At 39.2% G+C, this 24,616-nt stretch overlaps 1 protein-coding gene across 1 annotated transcript in view; it reads right to left on the bottom strand.

Moving 5' to 3' along the window:
* Positions 1–24,616, bottom strand: part of LHX4 (LIM homeobox 4) — a 65,437-nt gene that overhangs the window by 31,931 nt on the left and 8,890 nt on the right. Inside the window, exon 2 of the mRNA XM_075321218.1 lies at positions 8,177–8,348. Coding sequence (XP_075177333.1) covers positions 8,177–8,348 — 172 coding nt within the window. The remainder of the gene's footprint in view (positions 1–8,176; positions 8,349–24,616) is intronic.

Genomic DNA, 24,616 nt, shown 5'->3' with positions numbered 1-24,616 from the left:
TGCCCACAACTAATAGATAAATCCAAAACCAGAAACAGAAATCCATATTTTATAAATGCATATCTACCAAACTAAGTATAGTTAACCTATATTAGACCTGCATTTCAATACAAATGTGTCAAAAAGACAAGAGAAATCCAAAAAATAATTACATCTTTATTAACATGATACAAAAAACATCATTAAATTTACCACATGATTAGAGATGGGTTTAAAAAAAAAAAAAAGTTAAAAAATTAACCCCTTAAAACAAAAAATTCCTGGAGCAGTGTGGTTAATAAGCTATTACATAGGGGTGGTCAGAAAAAGAATTATACAGTCAATTAGATATACCAAACATGTTATTCCAAATTGGCAACCAGACAGCCTTAAAGGAGATCTTATTCGCTGATAATGGGGTTTCAAACTTAAAGGGACAGTGCCTTAAAAGTGCATGTACTCCATAAGGGGCAACACATTGGCTCCTCAAGTACTTCATCAATCATATACAGGAGCATCACTGCAGCCTCACATATATGAGCAAAAAAATATGGCACAATATGATTTTGAAATTCCCATTTTATATATATATACACACACACACACACACACATTAATATATATATTAATGTGTGTGTGTATAATATATATATATATATAAGTTTATATATATATATATATATATATATATATATATATATATATATATATATATATATATATATATATATATATATATATATATATATACACATATATACATATACACACACACAATCCCCAAGCTTAAGTCAATTTGACCCCATATACCATCATTACAACCCTGCAAAGTAGGGGGTAGGAGGGGGCCGGTCATGTTCTATGGCGCTCGCTGTGAGCTTCAGATGTAGCAGAGCTGGAATCATCGTGTAGTTTGTGTGGATTGTGACAGACCTGCAGGGGTATTTTGTGGGCTAATAAAGTGGTGAAGGAGGGAGGTTTTTGTATTCTGGTGCTCTGGTAGGTTTCAAACCGAGCAGATTCAGACTTTTACAGTCCAGGGCCACCCATCAGTAATGACAGAAAATCTATTAAGATGTTCCGCACCATATTATTGGGCAGCATTTGTGAAATATATGGATTGCCATGGCATGAATGGAAATAAGTGTTGCACAACTGTTCGTGTGCCGCGATATTGGGAAAAAGTTCCTTTCATAAATCACAGGAAAAGTCCTTAAAACTTCGCTTTACTTTCAAAAAGCTTTTCAGAATGAGCGGCCCCGTGTATACAGAGGAATAAAGCGATTTCTGCCCATTATATCCTTGAATGACTTGTATACTGCATTTTCACTCTTCAGATTCTAGCGCTGTCTATTGACTCTGAGCAGTTGGAGGAGACCAGCTGCTCTGACATCTTCTACACACAAAGCAGCAGCAGCAGCAGCAGCAGCAGCATGGAGGACATTATACAGCAGCAGCATGGAGGACATTATACAGCAGCACTGAGCCGCGAGGCTGTGACTCCAGCTCTGATGTTACAAAGCAGCACAATGTGTCTCCCGCTGCCTGTTTTCTGACTCTCACTCCTCCCCTTCTCTCCATAGAGAATAATTGGAGGTGTAATCTGACACCTTCCTTTGTTAGCCGTCTGTTTTGCCGGAGCGGTTTTTATTTTTTATTTTTTTTGTCAGAGCATGGTGAATTCAGGATGCAAAAAGATGAAGAAATGTCTCATAAGAGAAGAAAGAAGCACAATTCCTTGATAAGATATATTACTAAGTTTCATATAATCGCCTATAGTATTGTTTTATGCAAAGTTTAAAGACGCAGTTCTTTTTTAACAACATCAGATCATCCAAATTTGAAAACAGAAAAGAAGATACAAACGTCCTCCCTCGAGCCAAAGCAAGAACGATTCAAGAAGAGCAGGAATGCCACCATTAGTATTATACAACCAAAATGGGTGCCCACTGGTGTACAGAATACATAGAGGTAATATACTACACATGGAGCTCACATCATCAATTCTAAGATCTAGGAGTCATGAAAATGCAGAAACAACAGAGTCAACCATAGGGACATTGCAAAAGTAAATCAGATCTGTCACCAGAGGTTACAAAATAAACAGCATACATTATTAAATAAATCTATTAGACCTGATCATGTTGGTGGACTTGCTGTGGACATCAAACTCAAAATTGCTCTGTAATCCTCAAATTACAATGTGTATTTTAGGAGAGCAGCCACGGACTCGGGAGCGCAGCCACGGACTCGGGAGCGCAGCCACGGACTCGGGAGCGCAGCCATGGACTTATATAAACAACTACATTTTTCTGATTTGAAGAATACTCTACTATTTCATTATCTAGAGACTCTACATAAAATACAATGATACACTGAAATCTTTGTTACAAGAGGGGATCCATACAGGAGCTATAGATAAGATATTATCAGAATATCTTTATGTTGATCATCTTATAAAACAAATTTACCAGTCTTTACAAAAACAACTATATACAAATATTTTTCTACCGCCTTCAGACTTCATAGTGATTCTTTAGGGAAAAAACTAGGAGCATGGGTGGATCATTATCTACAGCCGTTGGTACATGATATTCTTTGTTACATCAGGGATAACAAATTTGTTGTTTCTGCGTTTAATGATTTTACATAGCAAGCTATATACACATGGCTCTCATGTGATGTGATCGCATTATATCCTTCAATGCCCCATAATATAGCCTTAGAATGTCTTTATTACCCCCTTAATACATTTAGTACTTACAGTCCAGAAATGAAAGATTTTCTCTTACCATCTGTGGAGTTTCTCCCAAAAACATAATTACTTTAATTTTGATAGTAGGTTCTTCTTGCAGAGGAAAGGCGTTAGCATGGGTGCCAAATTTTCCTCATTGCTGGCAAACATTGTGACCTCCAGATGGGAGGAATCGTTTTTATACAGCACGGTGGCTCAGTGGTTAGCACTGTAGTCTTGTGTTCAATCCCACTGAGTACAACATCTGCAAGGAGTTTGTATGTTCTCCTCGTGTTTCTGTGGGTTTCCTACGGGTTCTCCGGTTTCCTCCTACACTCCAAAGACATACTGATAGGGAATGTAGATTGTGAGCCCCAATGGGGACAGAAGATCAGTAGTAAATAACTAAATAAATATAGTTAAAGTAATCCTTGCCATTCTAAAATTGCTTGGTATGGTCGTTTTATTGACGACCTCCTTATAGTATAGAAAAGTAGGCTAGATGAAATCCAAGATATTGGAGACTACATTAATAACGAATTTAACCTAAAATTTAGAAGTTTTTGACACAAACTAATATACCAGATGATTCTATGTGCCCACGTTGAGTATTTAGTTGCAGACATTTCTGCACCAAATCTGCATCCACTGGCAAAAAAACGCACGATAAACACAATGCAATTTTGAAGAGTTGCAGTGCATTTTTCTGCTAGGAGATGGCAGATTTGGTGGAGAAATGTCTGCAACAAAACTGCATCTCCTGGTAGAAAAATGCTTCATACCGTTTCAAGACCGCATTGCGTTCTTGTTGCATTTTTCTGCCAGGAGATGCAGGTTTGGTGCAGAAGTTTCTGAAATCAGATACTCAATGTGCACACATTGCCTATTCTGGTAATCTGGCTTTGAGTTCAATGACTTCATCTTAGGTGAGGTCACCAAGTTCAATGAGATCACCAAAGGTCAGTTCACCTGAGGTCACAGCTGGGGTAACGTGGGAACCCCAGCTGTGACCTCAGGTGAATTTATTGAGCTCAATTCCGGATTACCAGATTAGGCAATGTGTGCACATTAAATATTTAAGTGCACCAAATTTGCATCTTCTGGCAATAAAACGCAACCAAACCGCATGCGTTTTTATGTGGTTTTGGTGTTTTTTATGCCAGGATATACATCAATGTGCGCACATTGCCTAATCCGGTAATCTGGCATTGAGTTCTACGACTTCACCAGAGGTGAGGTCACTGAGTTCAACGAGTTAGCTTCAGGTCAGTTCACCTAAGGTCACAGCTGGGGTTACGTTACATAGGAGCCGCACACTGCAACCTCAGGATGTAGCAGAGCCAATATCGTTGTGGGACCTCGTGTGGCTTATGTCGCACTTACAGGGGTGTTTTGGGGGTTAATACATTTTGTTTTGTTTCTTTTTAAGGATTTTTCCTCTTTGCTTTGTTTTTATATCTTGACTTACAGGATCAGAAATGCAGGGTTTCATATATTTATATATAAAACATCGTCAACAATACTACTGCTATAATAGTATCCATGAGAAATATATATAAAATTATATTAATGTATATATATTATATATATATTAATATTATATATATATAACTACTGTCTCACCTCCTGTGGGTGGTTATTTGACCTTCCACATTCTCTGGTCCTCTACCAGGAGTCTGGGAGTTTGAGGGTTCTGCGCAGGATCATAATATTATATATATACATATACACACACACATATATACATACATACATACATACATACAGACACACCTTCTCATTCAAAGAGTTTTCTTAATTTTCATGACTCTGAAAATTGCTTTGCACACTCTTGGCATTCTCTTGAGAAGCTTCAAGAGGTAGTCACCGGAAATGGTTTTCACTTCACAGGTGGGCCCTGTCAGGTTTAATAAGTGGAATTTCTTGCCTTATAAATGGGGTCGGGACCATCAGTTGTGTTGTACAGAAGTCTGATGGAAACACCGCTGATAGTCCTACTGAATAGACTGTTAGAATTTGTATTATGGCAAGAAAAATGCAGCTAAGTAAAGAAAAACGAGTGGCCATCATTACTTTAAGAAATGAAGGTCAGTCAGTCCGAAAAATTGGGAAAAGTTTGAAAGTGTCCCCAAGTGCAGTGGAAAAAAACATCAAAAACTACAAAGAAACTGGCTCACATGAGGACTGCCCCAGGAAAGGAAGACCAAGAGTCACCTCTGCTGCGGAGGATAAGTTTATCCAAGTCACCAGCCTCAGAAATCGCAGGTTAACAGCAGCTCAGATTAGAGACCAGGTAAATGTCACACAGCGCTCTAGCAGGAGACACATCACTAGAACAACTGTTAAGAGGAGACTTTGTGCAGCAGCCTTCATGGTAAAATAGCTGCTAGGAAACCACTGCTAAGGACAGGAAACAAGAAGAAGAGACTTGTTTGGGATAAAGAACACAAGGAATGGACATTAGACCAGTGGAAATCTGTGCTTTGGTCTGATGAGTCCAAATTTGAGATCTTTGGATCCAACCACCGTGCCTTTGTAGAAAAGGTGAACAGATGGACTCTACATGCCTGGTTCCCACCGTGAAGCATGGAGGAGGTGTGATGGTGTGGGGGTGCTTTGCTGGTGACACTGTTGAGGATTTATTCAAAATTGAAGGCATACTGAACCAGCATGGCTACCACAGCATCTTGCAGCGGCATGCTATTGGATCTGGTTTGCGTTTAATTGGACCATCATTTATTTTTCAACAGGACAATAACCCCAAACACACCTCCAGGCTGTGTAAGAGCTATGTAACTAAGAAGGAGAGTGATGGGGTGCTACGCCAGATGACCTGGACTCCACAGTCACCAGACCTGAACCCAATCGAGATGGTTTGGGGTGAGCTGGACCTCAGAGTGAAGGCAAAAGGGCCAACAAGTGGTAAGCATCTCAGGAGTTCCTTCAAGACTGTTGGAGAACCATTTCCGGTGACTACCTCTTGAAGCTCATCAAGAGAATGCCAAGAGTGTGCAAAGCATAAAAATAAAGAAAACTCTTTGAATGAGAAGGTGTGTCCAAACATTCGGTCTGTACTGTATAATATAATATAATATTATATATATATATATATATATATATATATATATATAAAAAAATCGGACTTCTCAGTGCCTTTTTTTAGCCATTTCGTTTTTATTGGAAATTTTAGCAAATTTAACAGAAAAAATAGGAACTCACAAATTAAGATTAACAAGGGAATACAATTACATTCCGTGATCAGCAGGGCCACTATATACACTTCTCAGTACCTCGATGTGCAAATAAGGATTAGATATTTTTATATATATATATATATATATATATATATATATATATATATATATATATATATATATATATATATATATATATATACATATATATACATACACATATATATATATATATATACACACATATATATATATATATACACACATATACATATACATACACACATATATATACATACATACATATATATACATATATATATATATATATATATATATATATATATATATATATATATACACACACACATAATTAGTATTTTACTCTTTATTTGCTTTGTTGGAAGCTTCGCTTTGCTGGTCAACGATGACTGAACTTGGTTTTGGTTTTGATAAAGCCTCGTGTGGCATTTCCATGTGTGCCCCGTGTGATACTGTCAGGATACAAATAGTTCTACCATTTTGCTCTATACTAAATAACAGCGCCACCATAATATATAATAAACAATACTAGTAAATACCACCATACAGTGCTCAAATAATACCAACATACAATCCTCAAATAGCAGCCCTATATACTGTATATAAAATAGGCTAATAACAATGGTATGGAATGAAGATAGGGATTTGGGTGGAGCAGGCCATTAGTGGGACCTCATCAGTTGGGACCATTAAACTATTGCACTCCAAGGCAAAAATAATGCACCGCTAAACATAAAATTCCTTCTAAAAATTACAAAAATATTGGGTATCATAACAATTAGATGGGGCTGTGCTTTGATTACAAACATTTCAACTCTAAATATAACCATAAGGAGCAATTTTCTTCACAGATTGTACAGCCCAAATATGGGGTGGACAACACCAGGGGCTAGAGGTGGATTGGCAATTATACTACAGTGGAACCTTGGATTATGAGCAGAATTCGTTCCTGGATTGTGCTCTTAAACTAAGTTACTCTTATATCAAAGCGAATTTTGCCATAGGAAATAATGGAAACGCAGACAATTCGTTCCACAACCCACAAATATTTACTGTTTTTATACAAACTTAATACAAAATAATGTACTATATTCATATCAAATTATTACAGTACACAAATACAAAATACTGTACAGTAAAATCCTAAAACATTACACTGCGCCTTATCTTACAATAGAATTGTTGGTGTGCGAGAGGTACAGTATAACCAATGTGCAGCACTGGTCAGCAGAAAGTACAATACTGTATCCACAAATGCAAATTGATGGACATGCTATATAGTATATACTGTACAATGGTATACTGTATGCAGTGCATATATGTACAGAAAATTACCTCCAGAGCGGTCAGAGCGCGGTGAAAGGACAGAATCGGACGTGTACACTGAGTATTTGCTCTTATTGCAAAGCATTGCTCTTAATCCAAGTTACAAATTTGGAAAAATCTTTGCCTGTGTCTTGCAAAACGCTCTCAAACCAAGTTACTCTTAATCCAAGGTAGCACTGTACTTGGTTGGCATCTATTCCAGGTACTCCATAGGCTTTAGTATTTTCTTCTATAAATGCCTTTAGTCCATACACAATACACTAAACATCAATTAGTCCATGTCATAAAATCACCAAATGGACAAGAAATCATTTCAAGCTCCTGGAGTGACCCAGCCAGTCTCCAGACCTGAACCCAATAGTAAATTTTTGGAGGGAGCTGAAGCTCAATGTTGCCCAGTGACAGCCCCGAAACCTGAAAGATCTGGAGATCTGTATGGAGGAGTCGCCAAAACCCCTGCAACAGCGTGTGCAAACATGGACAAGAACTAGAGGAAACGTCCGACCTCTAACTGCAAACAAGGGTTTCTACCAAATATTAAGTTCTGTTTTTCTATTGTATCAAATACTTATTTTATGCAATAAAATGCAAATTTTTTTTTTAGAAATTATACAATGGGATGTTCTGGATTTATTTATTCTTTCACAGTTGAAGTTACCTACGATAATTTCAGACCTCTCCATTCTTTGTAGGAGGGAAAACTACTAAATTGGCAGAGGATCAAATCCTTATTTTCCCACTGTATATACTGTATATATAATCTTCATGTTTCAGCTCAAAAGCATTAGTGAGATTCTGATCAGGGAATAAGTGGAAAGTTTATAATAGAGTTTGCCTTTTTCTATCCATTCTAATATAAATCTCCAAAAATGCCAAAATGTAATGAAAGGTTTGGACTCACTTGAAGAAGTCGTCTTTACAGTAAACATTTCCAGCCCGAGAGAAGCAGCGTTCGGCCAGGGGGACCTGGCACTCACAGCACTTAAGGCACGCGCTGTGCCAGTGACGATCTAGAACCTTCAGGATGAATTTATCTAATATGTGCTCATTACATCCTGAGCAGCGAGGGATCTCTGCGAAAATAAAGAGAGAAGACAAGAAGCCATAAATGATAGGCAATAATACATCACGAGATTTAGCCTAATTCTTCTAACTGTCAGTAAATTGACTTGCTCTAAATTTCTCAAACTGTTGCAATTGCTTCCCGGACTTTGTCTTCTGGACATAGGAGGGGGCAATGGTTCTCTTTAAATCCTACTCATCTATGAAAATAAGATTAGTAGACCGCATCCTATAGATATATATGGATGAATGCATGTATCCTCTATAACACTAATTCAAGGACTGAAAATGGTGGGTGGGGGAGGGGTGCTGGTGTTTAAGGCTCAGCTACGGTAATGGATCTCTGTTGAGATTTCAACAATAAAATTGGCCATAGATGTAAATATTTAGCATTGATACAAACTGCATTGTCTGATGTATATTTCCATACAATAATAGGCACCACTCCAGAGTTTTATTTTTCAGCACTGGAGTGGTGCTTCCAATCTAAGGACCCTTTCCTTTGTCTTATACTCACCTGCCGACAGCTTCGCCTATTTTTCAGCATCGCTCCAGTCCCGCGGCATCAACTTCTGACTGTCAGGAAGTCAGAAGTTACATCACAAATTCTCAATGCAAGTCTATGAGAGCCAGAATGAGGCTCTCATAGACTTGTATGGAGTTGTGACCTCCGGAGCACTCCATTCATCACTGGAGCTGCCAGCAGGTCAGAAACTGCCCGAGACTGACAGGAACGGTGGTGATAGAAGGTGAAGACACCGAAAGGTGAGTATAACGGTAGAGGCAGAAGACTTAGATTAGAAGCACCAATACAGCGGTAAAATAAATAAAAATAATAATAATAATAATAATAATAATAATAATAATAATAAAAAACAAACGCCGGGGTGGTGCCTTAAAATGGATCTGTCCGTAGGATTTTTATACACCCCCCCCCCCCAAACTATTTATATGTGCATGTAGCAAGTCCAGCAATACCATTGCAAAGCTATTTGTCAAATCTGAAGTCTCCGGTCACTCCAGCTCTGATCTGTGATGACCCAGGTGCCAACCACCACTGTACAATGTGTGATAAATAATCTGCTAGACGTCACAACTATAGCGCATTATGGGGAAAGCCACGCTGCAATGCAAAGTAACGCTGTGTGAGAGATTGTACCAGGCAATATTTGGGGGGTTGTTGTTTCTTTATTTGGGGGCTTGCAAATCAATTCCTAAAGTGTTCGAATTAACGTGGAACTGCAAAATCAAACATGAACTCAAAGCTCCACGAATCGATCTGTTCATCGCCAAATGTAAGATTTCTTTAAAAAGGACACAAAATACAGACATTGCATCACACAAATAATATCTCAACACTTCCTCTCCTGGTTTCGTCCAATTCTTTGATCCAGTTTTGTTTCATACTACAAATAAAACTGAGAATTGTGTAAAGACATACTGTATATCCCTGCAGATGCCCCCCCGCTGCTCCCCGCTATCTCTTATCTGGCTGTTAGACAACTGGCTGCAGCAGAAGCCTCCATCCTCTGTACTTTTCCTTCAGAGGGTTATCCATTACTGATATATTGATGACGTGTCTGTATGAAAGATCATCTATATCTGATCACTGATCAAATGTGATATGCTGCACTGGTAGATGTAAAGAATGTACAGAGGCTACATAGTTAGAGGTTGGAAAAAGACCTAGGTCCATCTAGTTCAACCTTCCTCCACTAGTTCTACATTATGTCATTTATAACCGAAACAGGTGGAACAGAAGAACTTTATTACTTATTTACTGGCTGATCCTGGGTACCGCAACTCAGCTCCTACTCCAGTGTATGGAAGATGAGCTGCAGAACCTGGGAGCAGCCACTACACATGTCCTGCTCCACCTCCATACATTGGTTACATCAGTCCACCGGTGGAGATCAGCTGATTGGTTGGGGACCAGCTTTCAGATCCCTACTGATCTAATATAGATTATCTATATATATTCATTATTATATTATTTCTGGAACCCCCTTTAAGTCCCACCCCTTTAGATAATCCCTGCCCCTAAAAGATCCCCAGCCAAAAGTAGAACATAGCTGCAGATTTTGTTCTTGTGTTCTCTACAAGATTTCTACAGAAATGGAGCCTAACAATGAGAACAACTATATTTGCAGTCTACATTTCTCATTCATTTCTAGGTTTAGTGTTTTATTTATGTAGCCATTTTGTTAATATAGTGTTAAAAGTATTTCCAAGACAGTTCACAATATGTATTCACTGCCAGTCATCAGTATACACATATCCTAGAGACACTTTCATAGACAGCCAATTAACAACCTAAAAATACAGAAAAAAATAATAAATTTATGCACAACAAAAGACAGTTGCCTGATTATTATTATTATTATTATTATTCATAAATATATATTTTCATATATAATATATTAAATATTTATAATGTATTATATCATAATTTATAAAATTTAATATATTTTAATATTTTTAGTATTTATATTAAATGTATAATGTAGATTATTATCTATATTATACATTAATATAAATACTAAAAATATTAAAACATTGAATTTTATATATTATAAATAATGATGATAATATAACACCTATTATAAATATTTAATAATATATTATAAATGTAATATAAATATTAAAATAAAATATAGTATATAAAATATAAAAATAATTATATTATTATTATTACTACGTCCATTGACTTATTTTTAATAATATAATAATGATATTAAAATGTATATATATATTATATAAAATTTTCCATGATGGAAAATATTTTTATAATTAGATCATCAGAATAATTGATTCTGATAATCAACAAATGCAGATGTGTCAAACATTTGTAAAGTTCTTTTCTGAAGGTTTGGGCCAGTAGAGTGACAATTGGTATGAGAAGGGAAAGACCAGCTCTTGTAGGGCAGACAGTTTCATGCATTATGCTGGTACTTATACCCCTTCCCGTTAGTCTTTCCCATTTCTCGGTTGATCATGATGGACATGTGTCTTTTCTCAACCTTATTAATTATGTAAACAAAAAAAATACAAAATAAAATTTGTATCCCAATTTCAAATTCACATTTTTAGAATGCTTAGATTTGTTCTTCAGGTCAAACGACAACAAAGAAAGGATCAAATACAAACTTTAAACTTTTATTAAACCAGATCTGTCATCTTAATTTGCCGCCCTAGGTACGGGTATTATTTCATAGCTACGGGTCCGTCCCCCTGGGAGCGAAATAGGACTAAATATATTGTAAGTGATGATAGCAGTCACTGGACACAATTTATGGCTGCAGTGTACTGTATCTTTACAGGTATTTCCCTGTCCTTCAGGGCGTTTACAGACAAGCGGCTTTGTATATGGGGAGAGGCTAGTGCTTTCCTTATGAATGGGCCAGGTTTATAAACTATTTATCAAATGTATGCTATTAGTGCTCCTTCTAGCCAAACAGAATATTTTTGAGCCATCTTGGCTTCTAGGAGTATTGACTTGCACCTGCAATATGCAGAATATACATGGGGTAGCATATTAAAGAAGTGGCTCACCCATTTTTATTATTGGCCACAATGGTATTATGTTGAGAAACAAGTTTTCTCTCAAATACCTTGTGTTGCCAATACTGCCTGTGTGCGGCGCTATTGCGGACCACTCTTCCCCATCGCCTGACCCCCCGGGGCTCTGTGATCTCAGGGATCCGGTGACGTCAAGTCAACTTCCTGTTCACCTCACATCACTGCGGCCGGCCCCAGTTTCCGTGAGTGACTGAGCTGTGGGCGGAGTCACAGCCCGGCGTGTCTCCTGCTTGCAGCGCACTACAGTGGAGAGAGCAGGGATACGCTGGGCTGTGACGCTGAGCTGTGACGGTGGGCTGTGACGCTGGGCTGTGACGCTGGGCTGTGACGCTGGGCTGTGACGCTGGGCTGTGACAAGGGGTGAAACTCCGCCCACAGCTCAGTGACGCAGGAAAACTGGGCCGCCGCAGTGATGTCAGATGAACAGGAAGTTGACATGACATCACCGGATCTCAGAGGTCACAGAGCCCGGGGTCAGGCGATGGGGAAGAGTGGTCCGCAATAGAGCCGCTCACAGGCAGTATTGGCAACACAAGGTATTTGATAGAAGCCTTGTTTCTCAACATATCATTGTGGCTAATAAATATGAGTGAACCACCCCTTTAAGCAGATCTATCCACTTGTTTAATCATAGATAGCAACTACAGTATATAACAAAAGTGAGTACACCCCCCACTTTTTTTTTATATAGAAGATCTGACCCTGTGATACAATGTACGGTGTCAGTGCGCAGCTTGTATAACAGTGTCAATTTGGTGTCCTCTAAATAACTCAGTGCATAGCCATTAATGTCTAAACCGCTGGCAACAAACGCGAGTACACCCCTAAGTGAAAATGGACAAATTGTGCTCAAAGTGTGAATATTTTGTGTGGCCACTATTATTTTCAAGCACGGCCTAAACTCTCTTGAGCCTGGAGGTCACTAGAGCTTCACAGGAGCCGCTGGATCCTCTTCCATCCCCCATGACAGCATGGAGCTGGTGGTTGATACATTCCTTGCACTCCTCCACCTTCCATTTGAAGAGGCTCTAACAAATATACAGCTGCACTCTGAGACGTTCAGGTATACAAATATTGAATATAGGAATTTGGACATGTATCACTGCTAAGGAAATACATTTAAAAATGTAGACAGTGCATGAAAAAGCCCAGTTTTATGTGAACCTAACAGCCAGCATTAAGGCGTATCTCCCTTGCTGGGTTCCTACCTAAATGCCCTGAAAAGCCTACAATTTTTATGGGAGGACAGGAACCTACTAATAGAGAATTAAAAATGTCCTTACGCTGGTGGGAAGGAGTGCTCAGTCAGAAGGCATGACCCTATTTAAAATGAGAAAACTGAAGGCACTTCTGTTTGAGGAGGCCCCACAGATGCTCAGTAGAATTTAGGTTTGTAGACGCTTGGCCAGTCCAGCGCTCAGTTTCTTTAGCAAGTTAATGGTTGTCTTGATGATGTGTTTGCAGTCATTATGTTGGAATACTGCGTTGCGCCCCAGTTTCCAAAGTACATGTTGGCATTCATGGCTTCCTCAATTAGCTGTAGCTTCTCACACCCAGCAGCACTCATGCAGCCCCAAACCATGAAACTCCCACCACCATGCCTGACTGTAGGCAGGACACACTTGTCTCTGTGCCCCTCACCTGGTTGCCACCACACGCGCTCAACACTATCTGAACCAAATAAGTTTCTTGGTCTCATCAGACCCCAGGATGTGGTTACAGTAATCCATGTCCCTAGACTGCTTGTCTTCAGCAATCTGTGTGCGAGCTTTCTTGTGGATCATCTTTAAAAGAGGCTTCCTTCTGGGAGCATAGCCATGCAGACCAATTTGATGCCATATGCGGCCTTTTGGCAATCTTTTTATAGCCTAGGTCATCTTACTGTAGAGCAACAATTCTTTTTTTCAGCTCCTGAGAGAATTATTTGCCATGAGGGGCCATGTTGAACTTCCAGTGACCAGTATGAGAGAGTGTGTGAGCGGTAACACCAAATGTAACACCCATGCCCCCCATTCACATCTGAGACCCTGTAACACTAATGAGTCACATGACATCAGTGAGGGGAAATGGCTAATTGGGCACAATTTGGCCATTTTCACTTAGGGGTGTACTCTCTTTTGTTGGCAGCAGTTTAGACAATAATGGCTGCGTGTTGAGTTATTTAGAGGGAATGCCAAATTTACACCATTATAAAACCTGCACACTGACACTGTACATTGTATGAAAGGATTATATCTTCAGTGTTGTCCAAAGAAAATATATAATACAAATGTGAGGGGTGTACTCAATTTTGTGATATACCGTAAGTGTGCATTTACACAGCAATATTATAATGACTGATCATTCCCAGGAACGCTCATATGATGATAAAACAGGCTAACGAACGAGCAAAAGAAATGTTCGTCGGGTGAAATGATTTTTAAGCTTGTTTAGCAATCATCATTCTCACCAGACCCCTTTAGTTTATTTTACTATAAACAACAAAGCAATTTAACAACGAAAAATTAGATATTGAGCAAATCTGCACCCACTAAGCTCCTCTTCATTTTAGTTACCCAAAATAGACGACTTCGCCACACTTTATGGTAAAGCTGCGAATGGAAATAAACAGAAGGAGGCAGATATCAGTGTTAAACATGGAGTGTTCCTTAAAGTAGCGGCTGCATCTTTCCAGGATCAGACCATTTATTTATTTATGTTTAATCAGACTCGATCTGGAGTCATCTGTATATATCTATCTTGTCTACCTTTATTGAATAAATTTGCTCTAAAATAGTTTTTCTGGCACCTCACAGCAGATTCAATCCGTAACTGGCTGAACCAGAAATTTGGTAACAGTATTGCCGGAGATAAATCTTTTGAGATGACACATTGCCAATGAGTTCCTTATAGGTCCCCAGGGCAATGAGGGATTAGGATTAAGGTCAGATCATAATCTCACTCCCCCAAAATCTGCTACAAAAGAATTAGAGTAAAATCTTCCAGACACTGAAAGATGCAGAACAGAAATACATCTTAAGAAAACGCTGCTGTTTATCTGTAAATAGGATTGTGCCTGGTATTAAATACTGTGCAGTAAGCGTATACTTTCTATGAAAGGCTGCAATATGCTAATGGATGGCAGATTGGCGTACATCTGTGTGACATATATAAATGAGCAGGGAACACTGCGGTTACACTATGCACCAGAGGAGAACATACTGTCACCTGGTCACCGAGCGCTATGTCACCTGGTCACCGAGCGCTATGTCACCTGGTCACCGAGCGCTATGTCACCTGGTCACCGAGCGCTATGTCACCTGGTCACCGAGCGCTATGTCACCTGGTCACCGAGCGCTATGTCACCTGGTCACGAGCGCTATGTCACCTGGTCACCGAGCGCTATGTCACCTGGTCACCGAGCGCTATGTCACCTGGTCACCGAGCGCTATGTCACCTGGTCACCGAGCGCTATGTCACCTGGTCACCGAGCGCTATGTCACCTGGTCACCGAGCGCTATGTCACCTGGTCACCGAGCGCTATGTCACCTGGTCACCGAGCGCTATGTCACCTGGTCACCGAGCGCTATGTCACCTGGTCACCGAGCGCTATGTCACCTGGTCACCGAGCGCTATGTCACCTGGTCACCGAGCGCTATGTCACCTGGTCACCGAGCGCTATGTCACCTGGTCACCGAGCGCTATGTCACCTGGTCATCCCATCCCATATTACATTGTGCCATTATAGGAAATTAATGCAATATTTCCTAGCTTTCAATAAAGAGGTTGTCCAGGCTAAACTCACAAGTCTGGAGCTCCTCTATTTGACTGCAGACTTGTTAGTCCTCACGCTGCGCCTACTGCACACTGTGAGGATTCTCTGGTGTCAGAGCCGGAATGGTGGTCACATGGTCGCAAGTATACGAAATGGATTCTCCTGGCCAAATTCCAACTAGATGGGTGCTGACTCGCGCAATAGAAGTGTTGTGAAGTGAGGATTCACAAGTCTGTAGTCACTCTATGTGTTACTCTATGTGACTACAGACTTGCGAGTCCTCACAATGTGCACACTGCACACTGTAAAGATTTGCTGGTGTCAGAGCCAGAATGGTGGTCACGTTACTGCCAGTATGTGAAATGGATACTCACTGCCAAAACCCAACTAAATGGGCGCTGCCTCATGCAATGCAAACATTGTGATGTAAGGATTCATAAGTCTGCAGTCACTCTAAGGGCTGCTTCTCACTTGCGAGTTTCTCGCAGTAGAGCAATGTGAGAAAATCTCGCATTGGAATCGGACACATGTTAGTGAATGATTCAGTCTCATCTGCGATTTTTTTCTCAGTCCAAATCGGACATCAGCATGCTGCTTTTTTGCGAGTTTCTCGCACCATTTGTCCCAATGATTTCCTATGGAAGGGGATTAAAAGTAGGATCACACATGCGCACCAGCGTTCACATTTGCGAGTGCGGCAGTAACTTCGCTCATTAAATATTCAACAAATGAATGTGACATCACATTCCCAAAGGTAAATTAAATGACACATGTGTAATAGCTTTTATATAATTAAGATGTTGCATGAAACTAGCATCGCAATCGCAACACACACGCGAGCAAAAAGCATCGCACTTGCGTTGCACTCGCACCTAACATGAACTAAAATCAGCCGAGTATTTTTCAGCCCAGTCGGACCGATTTTACTCGCATAGATGTGTTTCCAGCCTAATTGTTACTCTGCGACTATAGACTTGCGAGTCCTCACAATATACACACTGCACACTGTGAGGATTCACCGGTGTCAGAGCCAGAATGGTGGTTACAAGGCCTTGAGTATGTGATATGGATACTCACTGCCAAAATCCAACTAAATAGGCGCTGCCTCACTCAATACAAGCATTGCGATGTGAGGATTCACAAGTCTGCAGTCACTCCATTTGTTACCCTATGTGACTACAGACTTGTGAGTCCTCACAATGCGCATACTGCACACTGTGAGGATTCTCCGGTGTCAGAGCCATAATGAAAAGATCCAAGGGCGCCACCTTGCTTAATACAAGTGTTGCGATGTGAGGATTCACAAGTCTACAGTCACATAGAGTCACTGCAGACTTGTGAATATAGAACGGACAACCCCTTTAAGGCTTTTCCAATTACTGAACTTTTACTATTCTTATAGGGGTTAAATGTCCTATTATTTTTGCAGTTTTCCTTTTACTCCTGTGGAGGGGGTTAATATATAGGGTTTCATACATTTCTAAGGTTGACCCAACTAACAAGACCTTGGACGGTGCCAGGGCAGAACTTTCCATTATGTATAAAAAAATACCATCATCCTGTTCATTAGAGAAATAAGCTTTATACTATTCCACTATATTTTTGGAAGTTTAAACTCCAGTTCAAAGACCTTTACCGCCTTTATGTGCCCCCTCTCCCACCCCTTGTAGATGGAGGATGGCAGAGGGTCACCAGTGCAGGTTTCTTTATGAAAGTGATCCTCCTAAAAGAGTAGGGTATCCTCTAACCATGGGGAACAGGGGTTACTGATTGCTGTGCATTTGCACCTCCACTGGGCGGAGACCGGATTCCGGGTTCCAAAGCCCCATTCTGGGGAGGGTTTGGGGTCCCACCGGTCTGACCACCGGCGATCACACAGTTCTCCACTCTCCTTTAGATATTGGTTAATTTACAATCTTGGTAATAACCCTTTAATTCCAGTTGCCAATGAACTGGTGGAGTGTGAAGAACTGGAGTAAGATTTGTTTCATAAGGAACATCGCTGCCCCTCATGAATTTGAGCAGGGGGTCGGCGCGCCTCGTCACACCCCTTTCCAGATCCATCTCTAACCAGTTTTTGGAGTTAACAAAAAATGGCATGAAAATGCAAAAATTCACAACAATTTGTTGTGACTTTTCCAAACGTTTTGTATCAGAATTTTGGCATAAAAGCTTTGATAGGTTGGGGTCAGGGTCTTTTCCCATAAAATTCCTTAAAAGTAAGTTGATCAGTTCAGGATGAATATACTGACAATTTACAGACAGTTACATGAGTGAAACACCATTGCTGCGCCCTTGTGAGATAAATACTGACCGAAGTCAAGAAACAGATGGGAGGAACGCTGCAAATAAAGAGGTTTTCCACCTTCAGAATCATGTGCTCAAAACTGCACACAAGTAAAACAAACACAGATAGTACTCACCCTCCCCAGGTCCAGCTCCTTCTGTCTATCACCACTCCAGTCTCAATTTACTAGCTGTAAAAGTTGCATCATGACCACAGCGCACATGACCGCTGCAGCGGATCCAGTGAGTTCAGTGACTGCCTGCAGCAGTGATGTACACTTTAGCTGTGATGTTACCGCTGCAGCCAATCATTGAGCTGAGCAGCTCATGCTCTCTAAATCAGCAGATCCATCAAACTCAGTGACTGCCTGCAGTAGTTATACACACTTCAGCTGTGATGTTACCTCTGCAGCCTATACACAGAGACTGGAGCAACAGCTGAGAGCTGGACCGGGGGAGGGTGAGTAACATCTGTGTTTGTTTTGCAAGACTGGGCACAAGTTTTTTATGGTGGAAAATCCCTTTAAGGCTATGTGCGCACTTTGCGTTGAGTTTTTTGCAGTTCTAAACGCATCCTCTGGCAGAAATTTTCTGTCAAATTTGGTTTTGACCACAAAAACGCTAAAAATACGCTTGCGGTTTTACAGCGATTTAACTGCTTTTTCATTGCTTAAAAAGTCAGATGCGTTTTGAATACAAATACAATGCTACTTAAAGTTTAAACATTCAAACACTATGAAAATAAAATGGAAAAAAAATAATAACATGATTTAAATCATGCACAAAATAGCTATTAATAAAATTACAACTGTTTAATAATATTTATGCATAAAATAACGTAAAATTATGTTTTTTCATTCATTTAATTGTCGGACTATGTGTGTAAAGGGACATATCATGCCCTTATTATAAAGTCGAAAAGGCATGAGTTTATTTTGTCAAAAAAGCATGTATTCTGCATCAAAAAAAGCATATAAAACGCTGGAATTTTGATTAAGGTTGCGCTTTGAAAGTTCACATTGACTCTAATGTTAGCAAAACGCTGCCAAAATGGCAAAAACAATTCACATGTTGCTTCTTTGAACGCTGAGTTTTTGCCAAATTTTCTGCAACTGAAACGCTGCGTTTTTAACAGCATTGTGCGGACAAGAAATCACAATTTCCCATTGACTTTGCTTAAAAATCAAAACGCATGCATTTTGGCATTAAAACGCTGCAGTTGAAAATGCTGCGGAAACGCATGAAAAAAACGCAACGTGCGCACACAGCCTAAACAACCGCTGTTTGGTAAATGAGATATATTTGCTCTAACATACCATGCAGAAGGCAAAGTCATGTACTGAGCCCACACAGAGTCCCTATGGTTGTGTATTGTAGAGCCACATACTCTACATATGTCACATTTTTATGTGTTTGGGGTTTTTTCGTTTTTACAGAAAAATGAACACGATTTCATCTCATTCACACGATGCGTCTTTTCTCTTACCAGTAGAACATTATAAAAAAAAACACTACTTTCACACATCCGGTTTGAGCAGTGCGGCTCAATCCGGCTGTGAAACCTTTGCAACGGATGCAACGAAAACAACGCATCCTTTGCACAAGTTTTTACATGCGGCCTGTCCGTTTTTTCTGGTTGCGGCATGCTACTGAGCATGCGCAGTGGAAGAAACCGCATGCGGCGGCCGGATGCGGTTTTTGCCGCATCGCGCCGCATCCGGCGTCCATAGGCATGCATTGAAAAAATGCGCTGCAGTGGCCGGATGCGGCGCAATGCTTTTTTTTTTTTTGCCAGAGCAAAAAACGTGCCAGGGAACGTTCCATCCGGCCGCCGCATCGGCTCAATCTACCGCATGCGGCAAAAAATGGACGGAACGCAAGACCATGCGGTACAATGCGGTGCCAATGCAAGTCAATGCTGTAAAAAAACGAAACTGGCGGCAAAAAAAACGGTTTCATTTTTTCAGCAGAGCGCCGGATTGTGCCGCACTGCTACAGCCGGATGTGTGAAAGTACCCTTATAACTGCAGGTTTTCCCCCAATTAAATTAAAATGGGTTAGCATTAGCAGCAAAAAGTAAAGCCCATAGTGTGCAATCCAAAAAAAGCATGGATAATTAACCAAAAACACATGAAAAACAGGCATCAATTACCTCTGGAGATTTCTATCCATGGTTTGAGGTTTTTATGCAGAACAAAAAAAATCATCTATATGTGAACATATCCATGATGGGCTTTACACGACATTTCTACTAAACATAAATAAATAAAACAAACCTATTATATCACCTCTAATACATAATGGAGCAGCTACAAATGGTTGGTTTGTTTTTCACTTGTCAGATGCTGCGCGCACACAATCAGCTTTTGGTAAATTATTCACATTTTGTTGTGTAAAAAAAAAATGCAGCAATTTACAGTTCCAGCAAAATGGATGGGATTTCTAGAAATCTCCTGCACACTGCGCTTCTTGCTTCTTTTTAGGCTGCGTAAACTGACCGCGGAGCGTGTTGTACATTTGCATGTTACAGAACATTGGGTTTTCAGTGCAGATTTTCCAAATAGAGTTAGAAAATCCACAGATAAAACAATATGCACATGTATGTAGTGCATTCCTGCAGCTAAGACGCATCAAAAACGCATGTGACCCGCACACAACTATAGCAAAAAAGTGTTGTCAAAGCCAAATACCAGGAAGCAAAAACAAAACACCTTTATTTAAAGCATAGATAATTGCAAATAAGTACATCCTGCGCCTGGAAAAGAACCAGAAGGGGAAATAGAAAGTGCAATATCAATTAGAAAAAGAAAAAAGAAAATTAATGTCAGCAGAAAAAAAGGGCGGTTAAAACACTTCTGTCAGGAGTGAACAAGTCACATAATATAAGAAAAAAAACCTGCGCCAGACACCATAAATATACTATTGTTTCAAAATAAACAAGAAGATGGCAGGAGGGCGGATAGATAGCGGATTGTGATAATCAGCCCCCAAACATGAGCAGTGTGAATAGCCCTGTACAGAGGGCTGCGCACAGAGGGCTGCGCACAGAGGGCTGCGCACAGGGGGCTGCGCACAGGGGGCTGCACACAGAGGGCCCAAATTGTTAATATTGCAGACAAGTGGTTATAAATTGTTACAAATAAATATAAAAAGTTGGCAAAAAGTTACATAAAAAGGAACATAAAAATGCACCAACTAAATTACAATTCCAGCAAAATGGATGGGATTTCTAGAAATCTCCTGCACACTGCGCTTCTTGCTTCTTTTCAGGTTGTGTAAACTGACCACGGAGCGTGTTGTAAATTTGCATGTTACAGAACACTGAGCTTTCAGTGCAGATTTTCCAAATAGACTTGGAAAATCCACAGATTAAAAAAACAAAATATGCACATGTATGTAGTGCATTCCTGCAGCTAAGACGCATCAAAAACGCATGTGACCCGCACACAACTATATGAAAAAACTAGTCAAAGCCAAATAGCAACAAGCAAAAAAAAAATCAGCTCTATTTAAAGCATGACACACCAAAAAGAGAGAAACAACGCAGCATGAAAGCGCAATTAAAAACAAAAAATGTTAACAAATGCACAAAAAAAATGCAAAACTAACCCAATTCAAATAATATGTAGAAATTCTGCAACAAAAAAAAACCTCACCAACAGCTCATAATGGGAACATAACCTAATTAAAGCTCCAGATATTATACATACAGTTTGTCTGCGTTACTTTACTATAGTAACAAAAGATACCAGGATGGTTGTGCCACAGGAAAAATCTGAAATATGTAGCCATATCAATACTTTCTAAACAGGGTATATGTCTTAGCTAATAATATTATTATTGTTATTATATTGTAATAGTTCTATTATTTCTACAGATATTTTTACATTATATATATATATATATATATATATATATATATATATAAACAGTAAAATATAGTGTACATACATACACATGTGTTTTGTAGACATAACACACATTAATATATATATATAAGTAAATATAGTATACATACATACACATATGTGTGTATATATGTATGTATACTATATTTACTTATATATATTAATGTGTGTTATGTCTACAAAAGACATGTGTATGTATGTATACTATATTTACTTATATATATATATCTAAGTAAATATAGTATACATACATACATACACACATGTCTTTTGTAGACATAACATATATCTATATATCATACACACACACACACACGTAAAATATGATTTATTTTTATATAATATTTTTATATATATATATTTTATTTAATTTTTTTTGTATTATGAAAATAAAAACTAAATATATATTTCACATTTTTTCTTATTTATTTATTTTTTTTTCTCAGGCAAATCCTTGCTACCAGAGCACTGGTATATATTGCAGTATTGTCTTCTTGCTACAGACAACAACAAGGGGGTAATGCCTCTGACCTCACGTAAGGTTACGATGGCCTAATAGTGAACACTAGGACTCTGCATGATCACCATTACTAAACCAAAGGATTACATTATTACTATTGTGACAATTAAGAAAGAAGAGCTAAATTATAATAAAATACTGCTACTTTATGTCCATGTTAAAAACTGTTTGAATATTCTCTGTAATAATATCTAAATCACATCCATATGTATATAATTATATTTATCTATCTTAGTTATCTATTGAGATAGAGACACTATAGATAAGATAGATATAATATAGAGATATCATATAGATAGATGATAGAGATAATAAAGATAGATAATATAGATGGTAATAGATATAGAAAGATAATATAGATAAATTGGTAGATATAGATAGATATAGATAGATAATATAGATAAATTGGTAGATATAGATAGATATAGATAGATGATAGCGATAATAAAGATAGAAAAGAGATAATATAGATAAAAGGTAATAGATATAATATAGATAGATTGGTAGATATAGATAGATACATTTCACATCTATTCTATCCTAAATCCATCAGTCTTATATTGACTATTTATCATTCCAATTCTCTAAATGCTCCTACTGCATGACAATGACAATGTATCCATGTATCCATCCATAGTCACATGTGTGTTTTCTATGTGATTGTAGCTATTTTTCTATGTGATTGTAACTATTGCTTTACATATTGCTTACCTAATGTTATTTCTTTCATGATCACTAAACTAAGCAAAAATTAATTGAGCATATAATAGAAAGTGATGTAAGCTGTTGCAGCAGTGTGATATCTCCAGGCTCACCCCATGTATCAGGTCACCTTGTATGCTGTATACACAGCCTTATTGCTGCACACTGTGCACTCACTGTATATTTTTGTATTCTTTTTTTCTTTCTGCAATTTCCAGATATTATTTTCCTATTTACCATACAAAGGTTGCATAGTAATTAAGAAAATAAAAATATATTACTTTGATGATTTGGAGCAGAAGGTCCATAAGTCATAATATGAGATAATAAAGCAAAGTTCATTTATATTAATTTATAGTAAATATAACAAATTCATGAAAAAAAATCACAGTGCAAATAAATATAAAATAAATAATCTTAGAAAATACAACAGATTTCTATTACACCTTCCGATTGTGCAAGCAACCCCCAAATTATAACCTTGATGGGATCTTTTACTCTTAATAATACAAGAGAAGATGCAATAGATAATATAGTATTGGTTGTAAGTGAATATTTAGTATCAGCATATAATAGAAAATCATGTGGTGATTCTATGCAGCATGGACCATGAATTTTATTATGCTCTAGTAAGAAGATAGAATAAATTATATTTTAAACTCATAAAATCTTATGTAACTGTATAGGCTTTTATGACATTGATTTCTGCAATAAATCTCTGTGATATGACTTACAGAAGTTATCTGCTGGGTGGATTTCACCACTATACAGTGCAGAGACAATGGCCCCTGTACAGTGCAGAGACAATGGCCCCTGTACAGTGCAGAGACAATGGCCCCTGTGCAGTGCAGAGACAATGGCCCCTGTGCAGTGCAGAGACAATGGCCCCTGTGCAGTGCAGAGACAATGGCCCCTGTGCAGTGCAGAGACAATGGCCCCTGTGCAGTGCAGAGACAATGGCCCCTGTGCAGTGCAGAGACAATGGCCCCTGTGCAGTGCAGAGACAATGGCCCCTGTGCAGTGCAGAGACAATGGCCCCTGTACAGTGCAGAGACAATGGCCCCTATACAGTGCAGAGACAATGGCCCCTGTGCAGTGCAGAGACAATGGCCCCTGTGCAGTGCAGAGACAATGGCCCCTGTGCAGTGCAGAGACAATGGCCCCTGTACAGTGCAGAGACAATGGCCCCTGTGCAGTGCAGAGACAATGGCCCCTGTACAGTGCAGAGACAATGGCCCCTGTGCAGTGCAGAGACAATGGCCCCTGTGCAGTGCAGAGACAATGGCCCCTGTGCAGTGCAGAGACAATGGCCCCTGTGCAGTGCAGAGACAATGGCCCCTGTGCAGTGCAGAGACAATGGCCCCTGTGCAGTGCAGAGACAATGGCCCCTGTGCAGTGCAGAGACAATGGCCCCTGTGCAGTGCAGAGACAATGGCCCCTGTGCAGTGCAGAGACAATGGCCCCTGTACAGTGCAGAGACAATGGCCCCTATACAGTGCAGAGACAATGGCCCCTGTGCAGTGCAGAGAC

The sequence above is a fragment of the Anomaloglossus baeobatrachus genome, chromosome 8 (genome assembly GCF_048569485.1).
Source record: "Anomaloglossus baeobatrachus isolate aAnoBae1 chromosome 8, aAnoBae1.hap1, whole genome shotgun sequence".
Classification (NCBI taxonomy): domain Eukaryota; kingdom Metazoa; phylum Chordata; class Amphibia; order Anura; family Aromobatidae; genus Anomaloglossus; species Anomaloglossus baeobatrachus.
This window is presented reverse-complemented; position numbering and strand designations above follow the sequence as displayed.